The sequence below is a fragment of the Oculina patagonica genome, chromosome 1 (assembly GCF_052425735.1).
Source record: "Oculina patagonica isolate OP01 chromosome 1, crgOcupat, whole genome shotgun sequence".
Taxonomy (NCBI): domain Eukaryota; kingdom Metazoa; phylum Cnidaria; class Anthozoa; order Scleractinia; family Oculinidae; genus Oculina; species Oculina patagonica.
Genome location: NC_135758.1, coordinates 43,293,327 through 43,314,317, shown reverse-complemented (window position 1 = coordinate 43,314,317; position 20,991 = coordinate 43,293,327). Strand labels below are relative to the sequence as shown.

The 20,991-nt window shown below is 37.9% G+C and overlaps 1 protein-coding gene and 1 long non-coding RNA gene across 3 annotated transcripts in view; one reads left to right on the top strand and one right to left on the bottom strand.

The window, feature by feature from the left end:
• The first annotated feature begins 5,779 nt into the window (after positions 1-5,779).
• On the top strand, positions 5,780-6,983 carry LOC144650754 (uncharacterized). The gene is made up of 3 exons (XR_013570184.1): positions 5,780-5,883; positions 6,265-6,418; positions 6,890-6,983. It is a non-coding gene; the product is annotated as an uncharacterized LOC144650754 (long non-coding RNA).
• Positions 6,984-10,312: 3,329 nt separating this feature from the next.
• Positions 10,313-20,991, bottom strand: part of LOC144632367 (peptidyl-prolyl cis-trans isomerase-like 1) — a 31,952-nt gene continuing 21,273 nt past the window's right edge. Inside the window, exons 4-8 of one of the 2 annotated variants that reach the window (XM_078491002.1) lie at positions 20,504-20,565; positions 17,721-17,792; positions 14,785-14,846; positions 14,047-14,131; positions 10,313-10,770 (exon numbers count right to left, since the gene is read on the bottom strand). In XM_078491002.1, the coding sequence (XP_078347128.1) occupies positions 10,716-10,770; positions 14,047-14,131; positions 14,785-14,846; positions 17,721-17,792; positions 20,504-20,565 (336 nt within the window). In that variant the 3' untranslated portion in view covers positions 10,313-10,715. Of the gene's footprint in view, positions 10,771-14,046; positions 14,132-14,784; positions 14,847-17,720; positions 17,793-20,503; positions 20,566-20,991 lie in introns of those variants that run through there. The other variant, XR_013566891.1, reaches the window with a different exon arrangement.

Here is a 20,991-nt window from a genome sequence, read left to right as displayed (position 1 = left end):
AACGCTTTAGACCTCTTTACGAACCAGAAAAAGCCACCATCTTTAAAGCGGAGTAGACCCTGGGAACGAGGGTGTCGCGGCCATGCCCGTTGAAATAAAATTTCTAACAAATATATCTTTCTGCCTACTGTGGAAAATTGAATATGTACAATTCAATTAATGTTCAACTTCAAATAATCCACTCCTTATTTATAACACCCCCCCCCCCCTCCCCAACCCAGAGCTTCGCGAGGCCCTGCGAGTCACGTATTACTAGTTGAAACTGTAGATAGTTGTTAGAGTACAAAAGTCATTTTGCTGTAAACGTGACGCTTCCAAGCAGCAGAAAGAAGAAGAACTTAAGTTTATCTCTCTTAATTGTAGTGATTCGAAGCTGGTCTTTAGCAGAAATTCAGTTTGGCACAGTGCCGCTGACCATGCATCGGGTAAACGGGCGGCGGCAAAAAGACGTGCAGTCAGGTTTAGCCTAATTGTAAATAATTTTTCAGAACGGCTGAGCTCGGAACATTATAACTATAGGTAGTGGCTTGAAGGATTCATGCACGATATACCACGTTCCAATCACCAACGAAGGAACAATAAATCACAAGAGAGCAAAAATGGTCATTATCCATAACACTGTGGAAGAGTAAGAAATTACATCATACAGTGAGCTCACCCGGGAGGATTTTGAACTGACGCGAATGCTAAACTTTTTCGCAATCCGCGACGGAGCACTTTCAATGTATCATTGTATGTATTAACACGACGCCAAATGAAGTCACTGAACGTTCATCAGAGGCTTCACATTTGCTTGAAATGGTCAGCTAGAGAAATGCTTTTGTTATCCGGCTGAGCGCATGTGGCACGGACTAACATTGGAGATCATTGGACGTCGATCAGTAAAGTGTCAAATTCAATCGTTTCATTTTTCGCTCGTATGCATATGATTAATGATATCGGCTTCTCGGTGTCAACTTTTTTCACAAAAATAAATAACAATATCTTTCCAGAAGCCTATACTTGAAACAGTTGGTTTTGTTATTCTGCAACGCAGGGTAACGGCCTGTCTGTATTTTCTCTGGTTCGGTGAGTTGCCTGACGTTCGGTGAGGTTCGGTGAGTTGACGTTACATCCTTCAAGTTGACGTTACATCCCTCAAACTTGAGGAATAAAAACTTTTGCCTAGTATCTTAACTTTACAATTCATAAGTTGTCCAGAATTCAATTTTTGTAAAAGATATTTGCCGAAGGATTAACATACAAACACTGTAATTTCTGCCTGCTTTGCCTACTCGTCAAGATGGCTTCGAAAACCGTGATACAGTAAGGCCAATAGCGGGAGCATGTTGTGCCAGCAGATCATATACTTTGCATGTTACCGAAAACCGGAATATCGTGGTGTATTTTAAGTAACCCTAAGCGGAACAGTTACACTAATCTTTTACGAACCAGCCACAGTTACGACCTGTTGATATTTTCGACTTTACTGTGAGTACCAAATCTAAAAGTAATTAACTCTACCTGAGAAATATACCAGCCCCTGTCGAAGTCATCGCCCGATCATCCTGCTTGGAAATGTTTCATGTTTTTGTTCGAGAAGACCTAAACTTTAAGTCATTCAGAAATGATCCACATTTGATGTCCTTCAAAACCCAACAGTCAGTTTATAAGCAGAGACACTGACGATATTGCACGTGGCTTCCGCAAAATAAAAACAATAGAGTTCTCGCGTTATAAATATTTAGATGGACGTTTTTTTTCGCCAGCTTTGCCAATCACGATTGTACATGTGTCCTGTACTTCATTGTGAAATTTTTGGGTCATTCTGATCAGTTTCAACAGAATATAGCCCTGAATGCGAGTTATAGTTTTAAATATCTTCAATGAAATATATTTTTTTCTAATCTATTGTACTTCGCACGGGGTAGCAGCTGACCACGCTAAACAGAAATGTGTATAAAATTCTCGGTCACGCACAAAAACACGATCACCCGACAATAGGTTAGCCTGTAAATCTACAGCCGCCTCTCATTCGCTCCTGCTAGCGGGAGCGAATGAGAGGCGGCTGTATTCGCAGGCTAACATAGGTAGTCACTTGGCTTTTTTTTTTGTCGTGATGGGGGTAGGGGGCGGAAACCCGATGGAGTAGGGCACGGGAGGGAACCGCGTCAATTTGCGGGGAAAAGTATAGACAAATGTATGGGAAATTAAAAACGTAACTGAACGCTTTCTAACCCAGATACATCCTTCAAACTCGGCAAATAAAAACGCTTGCCTAGTATCTTCACCGTAACAATTCATAAGTTGTCCATGATTCAAATTTTGTAAAAGATATTTGCCGTTGGATTCCCATACAAACACTGTAATATCTAACCGCGTTGCCTACCCGTCAAGACATAGGCGTACAGGCACCTTCAGTCCTGGGGGGGGGGGAGACCTTTTTGCCCGAATGGCATGGGTTGAAAGCCGAATAAAGAGGCATATAAAATGGAAAATAAAACATGCATTGAAATGGTTGTGTACAAACTTCGCCAGCTTGCTTATTAGTTCTTAAATTAATTTCGAGGCGTTATCCGAAGGTCTCATTGCACTGAATCCTTTTTCGGATATCTTTTATTTATTCACTCTACTTCAGAAAAAAATTACGTTAATTTTGGGGAGCCAATTTACATTGCTTTTCCCCCATTTGAAAGTAATACAGAAGCGTGTAAAACGTGCAGGGATGAATGAGTTTTAAAAAATTTCGTTGAAAGTTTCAAGCTAGCCCTGAGAAATAAACATTTGAGTCGAAAGCATCAGCTTCATCACATTTATAACAGCTTCAAGGTCTTGCACTAAATCCACCGTGCGCAAACGCTCAAGCTATAGAAAAGCTGATTAAAATTGATTAAAACTGAGGAGTCACGCAGAATTTGCAAGAAAAATCAAACATGATTATATCAATTTGCGAGAGGAAATGAACGTGATAGGTATGGTTCACTTTTAGAAATCGTTAAAATAAGAGAGCTTAGTATGGATTGGAGGGACAGCTGTCCCTCCAATCCATACTAAGCTCTCTTATTTTAACGATTTCTAAAAGTGAACCATACCTATGCGTTTAAACCAATAACAATCAAATTTTGTAAATAAACTTATTTTTGGATGCTCTTTCAGATGACAGGGTTCATTTTTCAATTCAATCGATATTGAATATTCGTACCAAGTGGCCTGCTCGTTTCGAACATGGCTAATTGCGAAGATTGAGAATAAAAGTATATTGAAAGTGCCAAAACGTTCATAGCAAACCAAACGTTTCGGGCTAAGCCCTTCATCCCGAAACGTTTGGTTTGTTATGAACTTTTTGTCACTTTCAATATACTTTTATTCTCAATCTTGTTGACAGTTGAACTATCAAACGGAACAAAGAACGCACCATTAATCACCATTTAATCTACAGGAAAAAATCGGCATCTGATTCAATGCAGATCACCCTCGGTAATTTGACTGATTTCAGATAGTTATGACATGTGTTATGGTCACAGGAAGCATTCTGACAGATAATTCACAATTCAGATATTTGGATCAGATAAGAAGATGATGTTTGAGCACGTTGAATAACCGCTTCCGTATCCGCGATATTCATTATTCCTTTACTGAAAATGACTTATTCTTTATTCCAAGCACTGAAACCTTAATTATTCCTTATTCATTTTCTGTTTTAGCCCGTTATTCATTATGTATCGTTAATTTCCTATAAAGAGGTAAATATTGTCTGTCAAAATAAAAGATGGCGGACAAAATTTGTGCTCAGATCATTTTAAATTCTCTGTAATTTTATTATTGCCTTTTATTTTTCCCATCTTGAAGCAATCTTTTATAAAGGGATTAAGTTTTACAGTCCGCAGACCCAAATTTTTAGGATCGTTTTTGAAATAAATCGATTTATAAAGAAATTCAAAATGGTGGATCCATATTTACTCCAACTATAAATGAAGTTCTGAACAAGAGTTGCAGTTTACCAGAAGGACCCAGAAGCGTGTGGTTAAAAGGCAGCAAAAAATGATACTCTCTCGGTTGGTATATGCTATTTAGGTTATATAGGTCGTGACTCCCTTCTCGACAGGGCGTTCTCTGGCCCTATTGCGTGACATGCCAAAAGATTACTACGACGGATCACCTTTCGTAGGTTAATCCTAAGGTCTATTTGGGACGGACCATTTTCTTCCTGGAGTGGGGTATGAAAAATTTTCCTCTGCAAACTTTTTTATAATTTATGCGCCTCTGCAAACATTTTGTTCGAAATGCAAACTACATTTTTTATACATATCGTGTTTGCAAGCAATTTATTTTGTCTTTTTCATCATCAATTCTCGTCGCGCCAGTAGGCGCATAAGGCCGTCACGTTTTCTGTCCAACACTGCCTGTTCTGTGCCACTGCTTTGGCTACCTCCCAGCTTGCCCACCCTGCCTTGTTTCTTTCCTTTTCCACTGTCCTTCTCCAAGTTGTCCTTGGCCTCCCTCTTGCTCTTCGTCCTTCTGGTGTCCATCCCAATGCTGTGAAGCAGTCATTTGCACCTTCTCTCCTGAGTATGTGTCCCAGCCAGTTCCACCTTCTTCGTCGTACCTCGCAGCTTATGGCGTTGACCTCTGCCATTTCAACCACTCTCTTGTTTGTAATTCTTTGCTGCCATCTAATTCTCAGTATCCGTCTCAGGCATTGGCATTTGAAACTGTTCAGTTTTCGTTCATCAGCTTTAGTGATCTTCCATGTTTCACAGCCATATAGCAGGACCGGTCGAACTAAAGACTTTAGTTCGTTTAGTTAGTTTAGACTTTAGTTCGACCGGATTTTGTCTTTTTACGCCCTGCAAACAATTTTTTTCAATTTATTTCAATATTTTTCATACCCTCCCCTCTGGGAAAATAATGGTCCGTCTCTTAGATTGCTCATGACTCACCGGTTCATGTGTCATTCTGTTCGCAAGGAAATAAGCCGTATGTTTATAGTAGATTTATAGTAGATTCTTAATTTTTCTAGTACATTAGAGAGGGCCACAAATTTATTAGTTGTAAAACTATCACATGTAACCCTCTATAAATAAAGTTTGATTGATTGATTGATACCAGCACCATCGGAAGGGGGTTATAAATCCCATTTTCCATCCCAAATTTTCAAAATCCTTGTCCCAGTTCTACTGTTTTTCTGTCGGTGTTTCCCATTCCCAGTGCCACAAATCCTATTAAATGAAAATTTGTCCAAATCCCAGTTCCTGTTTCACTCTTTGAGGCCTCTCAACTATCGCAACTTCTTACACTTTCTGCTCCATGGAGCCGCCAGGGTTTTAACCATTTACGGTATAGAACAGGGATTAACATGTACGAAAGTTCCGATCCAATTCTGTTTCAGGGCCTCTTCATATGATCCCGGTTGACCGGGCTGGCCCAGTTACCGAGATATCGGCTCACTCCTATTTTCTTTGTAAAATTTTGGATGTGTTCATATGAGAAGGTTGGCCAGCCCGGTTACCGATATCTCGGTTTCTGCAACCGAGATCTCGGCAACCGGGAAGAATATTTTCGCATATGAACACTCCAGCCCGGTCGTCGGGACGCAACTTTTTTTGAGAAAATAGCTTCCTTTTCGTAACTGGGCGGTCAAAATGGCTTAATTTTGCCTTGTATCTATTTCCACTTCAGAAATATGCGAGCTAGCTTTATTAATAAAGTTTCAAGGGTCAATAAAGCTACGATAGTCGCGAAAGATGCACTTTTATGTGTCGCCATTTTGGCTTCGTTTCTTGAATTTTATTCCCGTCAACCGGGCTAAAATTTTCCATATGAACAGATGTCAAAATCCGTCCTGGTAACTGAGACAGCCCGTAAACCGGGCTCATGTGAAGAGGCCCTCAGTGGGCTTTATACGTGATTTCATCCCCAGGGGAAATATCATTCAACTCTAGGGCACTCCCCATGATCTGCTTTTTTAGGGCCTGATTACATGAGCCGGGCCAGCCCGGCTAGCCGGGCTGGCTCGGTTAATGCCGAGATCTCGGCACGTCTGTTAAACGCAACAAAAATCAAATTCGCGATTTATTATATATTAATACATGACAACCGGGCCAGCCCGGTTAGCCGGGATCTCGGTATCGCGATGCCGGGATCTCGGCTAGCCGGGCTGAAAATTTTCCATGTAATCGCGTTAACCAGGCCAGCCCGGCTAAGCGGGCCAGCATTACATTTCTCTTCCGAGCACAATATCCGACGAAAAAAATCAATGCTACTCCTTCTAAATGGGATGTAGAGGTAAAGTAACTCATCCAGCTGCATAAGTGCAAAAAATTAACCACCAAATTGCCGGAAAAAGGTGATTAAGATCATTCGTGCTCTGATCATTCATGCTAAAACCGGGCTGAAAATCACCTCGGCAAACCGGGCCAGCCCGGCTAACCGGGCTCATGTAATACCGGGCTGAGGCCTCTTCATATGATCCCGGTTGACCGGGCTGGCCCAGTTACCGAGATCTCGGCTCACTCCTATTTTCTTGTAAAATTTTGGATGTGTTCATATGAGAAGGTGGGCCAGCCGGGTTACCGATATCTCGGTTTCTGCAACCGAGATCTCGACAACCGGGAAGAATATTTTCCCATATGAACGCTCCAGCCCGGTCGCCGGGACGCAACTTTTTTTGAGAAAATACCTTCCCTTTCGTAATTGGGCGGTCCAAATGGTTTAATTTTGCCTTGTATCTATTTCCACTTCAGAAATATGCGAATTAGCTTTATTAATAAAGTTACATGGGTCAATAAGGCTACGATAGTCGCGAAAGATGCAACTTTATGTGTCGCCATTTTGCCTTCGTTTCTTGAATTTTATCCCCGTCAACCAGGCTATGAACAGAGGTCAAAATCCGTCCTGGTAACTGAGACAGCTCGTAAACCGGGCTCATGTGAAGAGGCCCTGAAAGTCATCTCGGCAAACCGAGCCAGCCCGGCTAACCGGGCCAGCCCGGCTCATGTAATCAGGCCCTTGTAAGCCTCTGCTTTCAGCCATTTCAGTCTCACGATGCTGGGACGAATGTTTTTGGTTAAAATTTCCTTTCACAAGCGTACGTGACTTCTTTGCACACTCAACCAAAGGTCATCAAAGAGGCTCTTTTCACTCAACCATTGAATCATGATCATGCCACCTCGGCTGACACAACGATAACCTGCGATCAGGCATTTTTTTTTCCTTGCAAAGACGAAAGAGGTCAGCGGATAACCGTCACTTCCGGTTGATCTTTTCATTGTGGCAACGACAGCTGGTTGTGTTTTTTGATCGACGGTTGATCAAATATTTGCGCGTTCTTTTATGCATCATGGTTGTGTTGAATAGTTGAAGAAGCAGAGGAAAGCTTGTATATTTTGGTATTGTGTTCAAGATAATTTTTTACGCGGATAAACTTATGACTAGGCGATGCAACAGTCAACCGGCGAACTGGGACAACGGGGACTCCCTTCGTCCTCGACATTTTCTGAAGTTGGCCGTTGTTATCGGGTTTATGATAGCAGTTGCTCTCATTGCTTTGTACTACAGAAACTTTTTGATAATTTTGATTATCATAGCAGTGTGGATATCTTGAACAACGAAGGAAAAAACTCCGAGAATTGCTCACATTTGGAGTGCGTGCTACGCTATTTTGAACAGAGCTGTGGCTGGCTTTTCGACTCGATTCTGTCTTGTTTCGCCGTTCAAGTTTCAATCACGTTATTGCAGCTTGCATATTCATGGTCTCAACAAGTCGTTTTGGTCTTGAACGATCTATTTGTTGGCGATATGTGCACGGATCATTTGAAAAGGACAAAATATCACATGGGTAACCTCGAAGTCGTATAATAAACGACACGTTGATCAGAGGAAAGATAATTGAGTCACTATGGAGTTTTTAGAACCTCTATGGAATGAAACACTGTTATTACAAGTAGGAGAGAAAGCAAGATATTTTACATTTATTTGTTCCATTCAATGGTAGATACTTCGAGATTATTAAAGGGATCTAGTGTCATGGAAATATTTCAACGATATTGCATACATGTTATAATATATTTAAAACTTGTTAGCTATATTAAATTCTGTAAAATATGCATTGGGGACATTGAAAGATGACAAATTAGAGACAAGAAATAAACTAGACATAGTCAATTTTCTTCAAGTTACTGTTTATATTCATGGCCAACATTAGATGTAAACATATGTGAAGTACTTGCTGCATTGATACCGAAAAAAGTATTGGAAAGATGATACATGACCTACTCTGTCTAGACACTATGTAAAAGGCTCGGCTGGAATTCGTTAAGCCTTGGGCTAAACCTTTCAATTTAGTCCCAAGGCCAAAAAAATCATGCTTTTAAAGCAGGATCTTTTGACATCTTTTTTTACCTGCCCAAAGGTTTTTCAGGGGATCCCCTTTCAAAATCTGGGCAATTTCACTTTATATCCTGGAAGATCTTTGGCAAGAATTTTGAAGATCCTGAGAATTTTTAACAATCCAGAAGTATTTCAATTAAAATCCAGTAATCCTCTTAAGATCCTTACAAAGACCTTTAACTAATTTTCAGGAGTATGCAGTATTTCACACCATGCATGCATATTCCAAGTTGCTGGAAGGCCTGGCAAACTTGTCAGTCTGTTCTGATGTATCTTTTTACATCATGTGACCACAGCTTTCAGTGTCCTCTAAATTGTATTTTTATTTTGCAAATTGCAGTGGATAAAAAATTAGGTAATAAAAGAAAAAAGAAAATAAATTCTGGCAGCCTGAAAATAATGTCAGTTATCTCCCACTCTCAGTCGAACACCTGGTGAGAGTGTTACCAGTATGCCAAGGGTGGAAGCTGACCTGCCTGCATGCAACCATCACCTATTTCAATTCTGCACAAGGAAATAGGAGACAGTCGCATTCAGGCTACAAGATGACTGGCATTTTAGGCTAAAAAACTCGTAGTTGTAGTCAGATGACATCTTAGGAGGAGTATGGTTCTGGTCAGTGAAGTTGATCATTATTTGTTATTATGACCTTAATTCTACAAAATATAAAGACAAAATTATGACAAATGCCAACATTTCTTCAATAGGCTTCTTTCGATATAATTATTAAAATTCAGCTTGGTAGTGAGGGGTAGAGACATTTTACAAAAGACATTTTACGAGCATGTTTGTTTATTTCTTTGTTTGTGTTCTCTAGGCCTAGCTACCAAGCTGAATTTTATATATATAGAAAGAAGCCTATTGGCCTTGTTCATTGTTGCTAGACTTGTTACAGGCATTTAGTTAGTTGGGGAACAGTACAAAAAAACATGTGAGTCAGTCATGCAGCGCATTCTAGCCCCAAACTGCTCACTTTTTCTTGCACTTCCTGTTATTCATGCTAATCCCATTTTTCTGCTGCTTCCAACTCCCGACTTGTGGACACCTTGCTAATGTGGAAGGTCAGGCACTGTTATTACGGATACCCCGTTATTATACACAGAAGTTGAGCCCAGTTAAAAAACTGAGGATAGTAAAGACTACAGTTGAAAACTCTCCTACTGACACTGTTATTTCATCCCTCAACTAATTCTCATTTGAGTAACTGTTGTCTTTTACTTGGACACCACTGCTCAAACAGTTGGCAATTTCATTCCCAGACTGGGTGTAGCACAGATTTCAAGTAATCCAAGAGGATTAATTTCGCCCACTTCCAATGTTATGTGCAGAGCAGCTATCTTTCGACATATGCTAAAGAAACTGCCTCGTCCCCAGGTGTCCTCCTCCTTGGTAGTGAACGGTTCGCTTGGTGTTGTGGGACTGACGTACACGGTTCGCTTAGTGTTGTGGGCCTGATGCGGACAGGAAAACGCTCGCGCCCTAACCATCAACCCCCGCACTTCCTGTTTTCCTGCCTTACTGCCTTTGCCGCCTGGGGACGAGGCAGCTTAAGAAACATTACGGATCGAAATCCGGCAATAAATATTACAGCCCTTTAGCACAACCTTCTGAACTTGTGAGCTCATAATTTGCACCAAACAAACACCGGTATGCATCGGTTTTGATTGGCTCATTTCAAACCACAAGTCAGAAGAAAATGTGGAAAGATATAGCTATATAGATGAAAGTGGGTGTATTATCAAAGGCTATAGAAGAATGAGCATTCTTAAACTAAATTTTAATAATAAGTCAAAGATAAGTCAAAACTGATAATATTAGTTAACATCTCTGTCAGAGACTTTCACAAAGGGAAGAAAAAACACCACTAATATAAAATTGTGGCAATGCCACTTATTATTTCCCCTCCCACATACAAGAAATAAATCACTCACTCAAGCCTCATGTAACTATGGATACATGTGAAAAATAGCTTTATTTAAATATCAACAAAAATACACTTACTCTGAAGTACCTCAAAGGTGGATATGACAGAAACAGTGTTTACAGTGGTCTAAGAAAATTTCTTCAAACAACCTGATGGTCAAGAACACATGTTCATTTTTGTTGAAAAAAAGGAAAATAAATAGTACAGAGATGTTAGACAGTCTATGTTACAAACCGTGGTTATAGAGTAAAAAAAAATAATAGGAAAAAGAGAAAAGCTAGGGCACTGAAAATATAGTTTAAAAAGTTGTATGGCATAGCTTTCAGGTTCTCCTCCGTATAAAAGAAACAGAATTTTCAGCTCGCCAGATGAAGTTTCCAAATGTAATGCATGGAATGACTGGTATAGTTCTTGTCCAGATATCTCATGTAAGTTTTGACACTCCTCTCCCATTTAAAATGTACACATCATGGAGTGGCCTGGAAATTACAAAATTCAAAAGTTAAGAAAATTCAAACCTCAAATAATTTTACTGTTAAAACAAATTACCGGTATGTACAGTGTTACTCCAAAAAGTCATTAGTCTCATCAAGCCCTTTGGTCAAAATAGAACAGACACAAATTTTGAAGAGAACTATACTATTTATCATATATTATTTTATAAACATCAGTGAAAGAAGAGGCGTGATCTCGCTTATACCAAAGAAAAACAAAGATAATCTTCTTCTGAAAAACTGGCGACCAATTTCCTTGTTAAATACAGATTACAAAATTGCAACCAAATGCATTGCAAATCGACTAGAGAAAGTTCTTCCGACTTTAATAAATAGCGATCAAACTGGATACGTTAAAAATCGCTTTATTGGAGAGAATATCCGCTTAATCTCCGATGTTATCGATGTGTACGAGAAACGAAATTTGCCCGGCATGCTTTTATTTATAGATTTCGAAAAAGCTTTCGATTCCCTCGAATGGAAGTTCTTATTCGAGGCTATTGACGCTATGAACTTTGGGCCAATGTTCCAGAACTGGATTCATGTCTTTTATTCTAACATCTCCAGCTGCGTACTTAATAATGGTTTTGCTTCAAATTTCTTTTCTCTTCATAGAGGAGTCAGGCAAGGGTGTCCCTTATGAGGGCTGCTATTTGTCTTGGCTGTTGAAACGCTGGCCCAATCCATCAGGCAGAATAATAACATATGTGGCCTGAAACTTAATGACACTGAAATAAAACTAAGTCTGTATGCTGATGACATCACTGCCTTCATACTTAACGACTCTTCTGCGGACCACTTATTTAACCTCCTAAGTGAATTTGGAGAGTGTTCAGGTCTTAAGATGAACATTTTTAAAACAGAAGGAATGTGGCTTGGCAGCCTTAAACAAAACAAGGGCAAGCGATCCCCCTTTAATATCTCGTGGCCAGAGAAATAGTAATTGCTCTCGGTGTTGCTTTCGCCTACGACCCGGCTGTTAGCTGCAGAATCAATTTCGAAGAAAAAATTGTATCACTGAAAAAGACTTTAAACAGGTGGTCAGCGAGAAATCTAACTCTTATAGGAAGGATACGCATTGTCAAGACTCTCGCCATCTCTAAACTAGTCTACAACACGTCTGTTCTCTCAGTCTCATCCAACATATGTAAACAAGTCAACGATATTTGCTTCAGGTTCGTATGGAAAATGAAGCCGGATAAAATTAAACGGCACACTCTTATTGGTCCTCTTGAAAAAGGTGGTCTTAACATGGTTGACTTTGTTATGATGGACAAATCTCTTAAGGCTGCGTGGGCAAAGCGATTATGTGAAGCTGGAGATAGTAAATGGTGCGCTGCCTTTTTCTTGGCCACAACCCACCTCGGTGGCACTTTCCTTTTTGAATGTAACTTTGATATACATGACTTAAATCTGCCTTCAGAATTACCCTCCTTCTACAAAGAAATACTCTCTGCTTGGCAGGAGATACACTCTACAGACCCCTCATCTGCTGATGAATACCGGAATGAAATCATTTGGAACAACCGATTTATTAGAATAGATGGAAAACCGATCTTTTTTCTGACATGGTATCAAAAGGGTGTGGTTAAAATACGCGACCTTCTGGAAGATGGTAGGTTCTTCTCCAGAGCCGAATTTCAAAAGAAATATGGTCTAAAAGTGAATTTCTTAAAATATTTCGGCCTCCTCTCTGCAATCCCTAGTGGTTGGAAAAACTCCCTTTTAAATACCCAGCAAATACCCTCCAACAAGACTGTCAGAGATGACCTAACACCCTCTAATGTCACTGCCAAAATCGCTCGCGAACATTTTGTTTTGAAAGTTCTTAAACCCCCAAATATAGAACTAGTCGGAAAAAACTTATCCCCGAAAGCTATCTACCAATTGCCTTTTAGAGTCACGGTAGAAAACAAACTTAGATGTTTTCAATATAAAATCATTCATGGCATCCTTCCCACAAACAAACGTCTTTTTAAAATGGGACTGAAAACGTCACCTCGCTGCGAGCGCTGCAATTTTCCCGACGAAACTTTAGCTCATCTTTTGTATGAATGCCCCATTACGCAAAATTTTTGGCGTGAAATTGTTATTTGGTGGAACGAGAAACGATGGGAGAATGTTTCTTTAAACGTGACAGATATTCTGTACGGCTATAAACCAGACTGTACTAAGTTCTACGACTTTAACCATGTTCTAATCATCGGAAAATATCACATCTTTCAAGCTTGGTTGGATAATAGCCCCCCAAGCTTTAAATTTTTTTATCTCGTTCTCAAAGACAAAATCCTTTGTGAAAGCAGAATCGCTTTTAAAAACAACACCTTGTCGAAATTTAGATCCAAATGGGCAACATTAAGCGCTCTTCCGCCTCAAGATGTTTCCACTTAGAATGTGCCACCCGCCCTTTTTTTTCCTACTTTCTTCCTTTTTTTCCTCTTGTTTCCAGTAAAAATTGTATTTAGAACATTATGTTGTAAACCAACTTTGTACTTGTACTTATATGTAGTGAAACTGTGTAAATTTTTCTTTGTATTATCAATATTGTATTTTTTTTTTCTTTTCGTCTTCTTCTTTTAATAATAATTAACATTGTAAAGTCTACTAAATTATCTTCAATAAAAATAAAAAAAATAAAAAATAAAAAAAAAAAATTAAGAAAAAAATGTTTCGATTTCGAAACATTTTCTGACAAGTTTGCCCTGTTTCAATGCTGAATGAGCCAAAGTAAATCGATATTAAGTCGAAACATCTTCGGATCTTCCTCGGCAATCTTCGGCAATCTTCGGATATCTTCGGAAATTTTTGGAAAAGTTCGGAAAATATTCGGAAACATTCGTACGACCTTCGGACAACATTTTGCACATCTTCGGAAATCTTCGGAAAATGGTCGGCAATCTTCGGAAAATCGTCAAAAACATCGTAATTAGTAGGTTTATATAATAAACAGAATATTACATGGTTGCTTGGAGATATGAAATTTATCTTCTCGTGTTCAAATCGATATCCCACTCGTTCGCTGCGCTCACTCGTGAGATATCGATTTGAACACTCAAAGATAAATTTCATATCTCCGCGCAACCATGTAATATCCTCTATATAAATACAGTCTATAATGTCATAAAATTTAATTTTGGTGCCTGGTTAAAAAGGAAAAAAATGGATACCAGAATAAAAACTAACACTTGATAAAATCATAGTCTGTATGGTTTTATCTGTCTCTTAATCAAGCCCCGAGTTACAATATTTATTAACAGGTACCTATCACCAGGGTCTGTTTCAACAAGTCCTATTCTGTTCACAACACCAATTCCTTTGCTGATGCGACCAAATACTGTATGTTTACCTGCAGGAAATAAATGTACATGAATAAAATATTTTGTATTTCAACAATAGCCAAAGAGAAAACTCGCATTCATCAAGGCTCTGACATCTAAGAGAAGCCTAAAAGGAGCTTGAATATACAAATCCCTGTTCAGCACAGATTGAATTCAACTGTATGTGGACTTGCAACCCTAGGGCTCTCAGAGATTGGATGGAGTTACATCACCATCATCCTAACCAGGGTTGTAGCCAGACTTTTTGCATTAGACAAGGCAAGATCTTGCAAGATTTCCAATCACCAAAACTTAAAAGCTCTGAAATGGTATTTTCAACATTTCAAATAACAAAAGGTAGGTATCTCTTCAGAAAAATCAACCTTGTCGAATTGCAACTGAGGATTATTTTCCCAACTAAATAGAAGTTTTGTTTTTAATTTTGGTTTAAAATCTAGACCTCGTCTAGCCTGTTGCTAGTGTCAGATTAAAACTTGTTAATTTTACCACTAATTTCGGTGGGATTGTACTTTCAGAACGTTATGGTATGTTCATTTGCTGAAATTTGTCTCAGAGTTTCTGGGATAATGTTTCAGTTCATCATCACACCTCCTTTAGTTTATACTTCAGCAAAAAGTTCACCTTGTCTACCAAAACACAACTACAAATGATAAATTCTTACCATCAAGCCATTGTGTTGGAGCCAATGTAATGAAGAACTGGCTTCCATTGGTGTGTGGACCACTGATAATAATAACATGAAACAAATAACAATATTAATAAAAATACATGAATTCAAATTAAACAAAATTTGTTAAGTTACAATCAATATATAAAACACAACTCTAACATGTAATTATTTATAAATTTACAAAATTGTGGTATACAATTCTGTGTGTTTAAGAAGCAGTCTCGTTATAAAGTATTTCCACTGTCTCTAATTATAGCGGAGCCCTGCGTGGGCCTTTGGCAAATGTAGCTGGGCTCTGCTATGGGAGCATCCATGCCTAAGGAAAATTGGTAAACCCATCGAGCCAAAAAACTTTGGTTATGGACTCCACCTGCCTGCCTGCCCGCCTGCCTGTACAGACTCAGAGGGAAGGGGGAGGGGAACCCCAAGATAACCCAAAGGGGGAAGTTAATTGTCATCTCTTCTTTACGTACATAAAGGTTATTAACATCAGCTTACAGCTTTGATTTTGGGCATCCTTGTTATGGTCAATTGACAGGTGTCAAAACAAGGTATCTGCTGACCAGTATCACATGACCATATCACAAGTTTGGGTTTATAGCTGCATCAAGGTCATGTTTTTTTTAAAGTTAACTGCTGACCAGGTTATTTTTTTCATTTGATCGCAGGCTGAAGTTCTATATTTTTCTGTCAAGGGCAATGACAGGATTTTGGCAACAGAATTTCTGCAGCACTCCATGCGATTTGTTAGTTTAAGAATAGGCAATACACGTCACGTACTAAGTTTAATTTAAAATAGTTGAAGATTCAAGAAGAATACTAGTTAAGCTTTTAGTTATTTTGGGTGACCAGCAACTGTATTTATTTTTAATTTATTAATTGTTTAAGTAATTTACACTTGTCTAGTAATTTTGCAGTTCAAATAAACGTTGTTGTTGTTGAAGATCATTGTAAGTAATTATTATTACCATACCCAAATTCGCAAGTAGCCAATCAGAAGCTAAGTGCGATCTACTGTCCTGATATCCAACGATATCAAGTCTGCTGACTGGACTAGTGCCTATTGTCTGGCAGCTAGTTGCACAAAAAGCACAAAACTCGTAAACTTCCAATTCAGATTTCTTCATCGTATTCTACCAACGAACCTTTTCCTAACAAAAATTGATATAAAGCAGGACCCAAACTGCTCTTTTTGTACCAACCATCCCGAAAACCTGATCCACCTGTTCTGGAACTGTACAATAGTAGCAACCTTTTGGGAAACTTTGACTGAAAAACTTAAACAGGTCAACCTAATAACGATAGACTATCCAAAACACGCCGCCATATATCTGGGTCTGAGACCAGACACCACCAAGTTTTCACTTCAATTAAATTTCTGCTTTCTTCTGGCAAGACATTATATATGGAGCTGCAGAGTCAACAAGAAGATCCCGGTCTTAACAACTTTTCTTGTGTCCCTTAAATCGCAGTTTCATATAGAGTCCAACAACCTAGATACTACCTCTAAGAAATGGAATCTTTTACTTCCACTTCTCGACATTACGTAGTCTTTTTTGCCAAAAAAAAAAAAAAAAAAAAAAAAACTCCCTCGTATATTAACCTTCTTTAAGCGAACCAAGGCCAAAGTGCATTTGAGAGATAGATATACTTTTTTTGTTTTATATTACTTATCTAGGATATCTTTCTGCACCAATTATCATCAATTATTATCAACTATTAACTATAAATAACATTTAGGATTAAATATTAATTATTAGTAACTGCTGTTAATCAAACTGAACTATATGAAGTAGCTATCGCGTATAATATTTGTTAAAAAATAATAATAATGAACTGATGTAATAATAGGCAAAAGGAAACCTTTTTAGGCAGAGGAGTCGTCCTTTTATTTATTTATTTAATTTTTCTTTTTTTGTATGTTGTTAATGTAAGTAATTTTTTACGTAGTTTCTTTTCGTGTAATACCGGTAAGTGTTATTGTTTTTGTGAATGAATTAAAAAAAAAAAAAAAAGAAAAAAAAAAAACTAGGTAGCTACGGTACAATCATTTTCATTTCTTTGCTGAAAACATAGTTAACAGTGTAAAGAGAAACCAGGAGAAATCAAACTTGATTTGTTTGAAGAAGCTCACAATAAGCCTTATACTCAACAAAAATTTATTTCAACCCCTCACCGTACATGAAAATTAAGATATTCTATTCTTAGTTTTTTAGATGCTCATGTGGGAATGAAAGTGACCACGCGACAAACAAAAACATCATGTTATAATGAAATGACATCTGTCGCGGATTTAATAAAAATAACATTTCACGGGCAAAAAAAAAAAAAAAACGATATCAAGTCACTGACCTGATATGCCAGATATCATGGACACTTTCAAGTTAAGTAGCGTTAACGTTTGATGAATTGAAAAGAGGTTTTACTAATAAAGCAGAATCTAAGGAGTTTACTGGTCGTAGAAGAAGTAAAAACTTTACTGCCAAAACTAAACTTGAGCGCATTCACCTATTGTGTGATGTTTGCTGATGAGTACTGAAACATTCAGACTGAAACAATAGAGTCGGAGCTCCCAAATGTTTCGCTAAATTCTGAATTTGGGTACGGTAAATACCTTAGAATCATACCTTTTTGGTACACTTCGGTGGCATATCAGGCTCGTTTGGTCTCGCCATGGGTATTTTGGCTCGACTACGTCTTGCCAAAATGCGAACCAATTGGCTTGACCAAACTCGCCTGATATGCCGGCGAAGCATACCAAAAAGGTATACGGTTAGGTATATTATTATTCAAGAAGGCCTAATTAATAGATAATGCTTTTGAGCTTCATTTATTAGGCCTCCTTGCAACATTCATACTTTTCATTATCTTAAAAATTGCTTGTGTGTGGCAAATGTTTAAATTAATTAAAATAACACACACATTACCTATTTGCCATTGAAAGGATTCCAGCTCCAGTATGTTTTAAATCTCTTGTAATTTCATCTTCAAATGCAGGTCTGTGTATCAAGAAGTTTATTGTTAGGGCTCTGAAGGCACCACAGACAGTGAATCCAGGAAATTAAATATACACACTTGAAGTTACATGTAGATGAGCGTAATTCAGTTCAAATAAACAACATCTCAGATCTCTTGATAGCAGAAAATCATCCAATCCAGTAATTAATATACTTATTAGAACAAGTATGGTTTTTTAAATACTAAAAAAATCATCTTACTCAATATGTTATGTAGGAATGGTAACTCCTAGTTTGAAATATCAAAACTGCTCTGTAAATGTACCTGCACTATTTTATGACCATGCCCAATTTTGTTGCATGGTTGTAAATAAATTATTTGATATATGATTTTGTATTTTTGATTACCGGTATTAATTTTATTTACAAAATAATGAAAAATGGCATGTATCAAGCATAAATATGTGAGAAATCATAACAAAGGTTCATAGCTCTAATTTAACAAAAAACTGCACATCTAATTTTTGTGTTTTGCTGCAGCCGCAATGGCTGCAAGCAAAACACATTGAGAGCTGAAGTTTGTGCCGTAAGGTGTAAGTGCCGTAAGGTGTAAGTGCCGTAACAGAGGAGAAATCTGAACTACCGATGTCAATCAAATCCATGAACAAACAAAATCGAAACCAATGAACCGTAGCGCTGATCGCATTCGAAGTTACGGGCCAAAGTATTCGAACGCAAACCACGTTGGACACGTTGGAAAACAGAAAACCGATTTAAAAGTATATCGCATTGGGAAAGAAAACAAACTGTGGCGCGACCACTCCAGTTTTATGAGAAAATTATTCTGCAGTTTTCATCATTTACGAAAAGAGCGAAGACTTGGAACCTCGCCGAAGGTCATAAATATTTTCTCCAAAGGACCGGTTAGTGCACAGTTTGTAAACTTTCGCTTTGAAAATAAACTTACCCTCACCTTGTCTACACTGTCTACAGCATACTAGTACTGTATTAACTCTGAACTTCATATTTTAAAATAAAATGTATGAACGTGTAACTTGTCACGCAAAGACAGCTGGAAAGGAATATACCATGCTGGTAGGCTGCACCGCTAATTGTAGCTGTATTCGAGCTATATAAAAGACAGCTAGAAACGAATTAATACTAGTAACATCACAATGGGAAAGAAACTTATTCAGTGGTGCACACCGTCGAAAACAAAGAAATATTAAAGGAAGTTCTCATTCACCAGATTCACTGCATCAGATGCAACATTCGTCAGTTCGTGTTTAAATGCGTGGCGACCAGTTTGTTTACTAGTTATTAAAAAATAATACGGTCTTCATTTAATAAACAGTTCATCCTTAAATTTCAGCTTTTCTACGACTGACAGGTAGGTACTATAGTATAAGCCCCGCTAAAATAGCTGGAAAGGGAAAGTTTTTTGAAAAATGAATTTTTGACTGCCAGACGCGCTGGCGCCACATGTTTATTTTGTGAAGATTAATTAAACGCCGTGAAAAATAGAATTTGATGTCCAGCGAGCCACTGCATCTTCGGCTACGCAGTCCTCAGTGAATCCTCCAACTTCACAAATTTCTAAAACTTTAAGAAAACGAACTTTCGCAGAATCAAAAATTGGTCCTTATCGATCTTCCGATCTTGTTGTGAAGACACTGAAATTCGACGAGTGTTCATGCGTGAAGGGATGACTGACGAATGATAATAATTATTTGTAAACTTTCGCTTTCAAAATGAACTTTGCGTTACGTTCAACGCCGTCTTTCTGTTGTTGTACGCCGGTGCGCGTGCGATTATTTATAATTTCTGAATTTTGCATATTTAACTCAGGGTGACACAACAAGTTTGTTAAGAGTTAGTTGTTCCAGTGTTTAATTTGGGTGAAAGTGGTTAAAGAACCACTGTCTTGTCACTAATAATTAAATATATCACATTGAGTTCTTATAAGGTCAATAGATTCTGTCTTTTTCGTTGTTGTTAAAACGCTACCATTGTGACAATGATTCCAAATACAACTAACGGTAACCAGTGAGATAACGCCACTAAAAGAATCACATTGAGTTCATTGAGATTTTTTTATAATGTTAAGAGTTACTGTTTTTTATCAAAGAGACAATCATGTCAGACATTACGTTAACTTACTAGTAATTAAATTATGTTTGCTGTCTAATTTGATTTCAACATAACATTGATCAGTAAAATTATCAGGATTGAATTAACACAAAGTGACTACAATATAGTGCAATTATTAACCTGCACACAAGTGACAGACAATAAAAGACGTTGGATTTCAATCTCGACTCACTTGTCTTTCATCAACATGTTCCCTAAGACTTTGCTCTAGCAGCAAAACACATGGACCCATTGGGGCCCTATTTTTTATTTTTTAACTTGACAATGAGAATGTAAAGAGTACATACTAGGTACCATCACGAGTTAAAATGGCTAAATTTTGCAATTTCAACTACATCATGTGTTTATCTTCAAATGATAATTAATCCCTTAAGTGCTGCAACGACCATCAGATTATTGTTTGTATTTGTGGCTGACTTTAATTGCACTACATACCTGAACAATTTCATTGAATGCAGAAAAATGATCACATTTAAGAAAGTAAATTGTAAGTATTATGACCACATATACATAAATGTGATCATGTGATTTTTTTGCTGCTGATATGCACAATGGGAGAATAATGGTGTTCAGTCAGTGGGCCTTTATGAGGCTAAACTAACCCGTATATAGAAGCTCCTCCGCGGCCAGTTCCTGTAGGATCTCCAGTTTGAATCATAAAACCCTGCAAATTAAAGTAACATTTAACCAGCTTAATAACTATGTAAAATGCACAAATGCAAACAAGTTTTAGAACATTGAAAATATATGTCAGTACCAAGCTCATCAACTGATAAAAACAAACGTTAAACATAAATTATTTCAAAGTATCGCCAGTTGCTTCTAAGCATGAACATGTCGTGTACATGCAAAAACACGATTTAAGTGGGTATCGAATGTTGCATGATTCGATACCAAACATTTGAAGTTTGTACAACACAGTATATATTGCTTTTAGAGTTGTCAAAATTAATATTTAATGTTTCAATGAGTATGTATGAAATTTCAAACCAGGAGTTCCCTTATTGACAAAGAAACTACTCGTTTGAACTTTTGCAAGTACTTATTTATTGCAAACATTAGACAATTTGGTAAAACATTTCCAACTTTG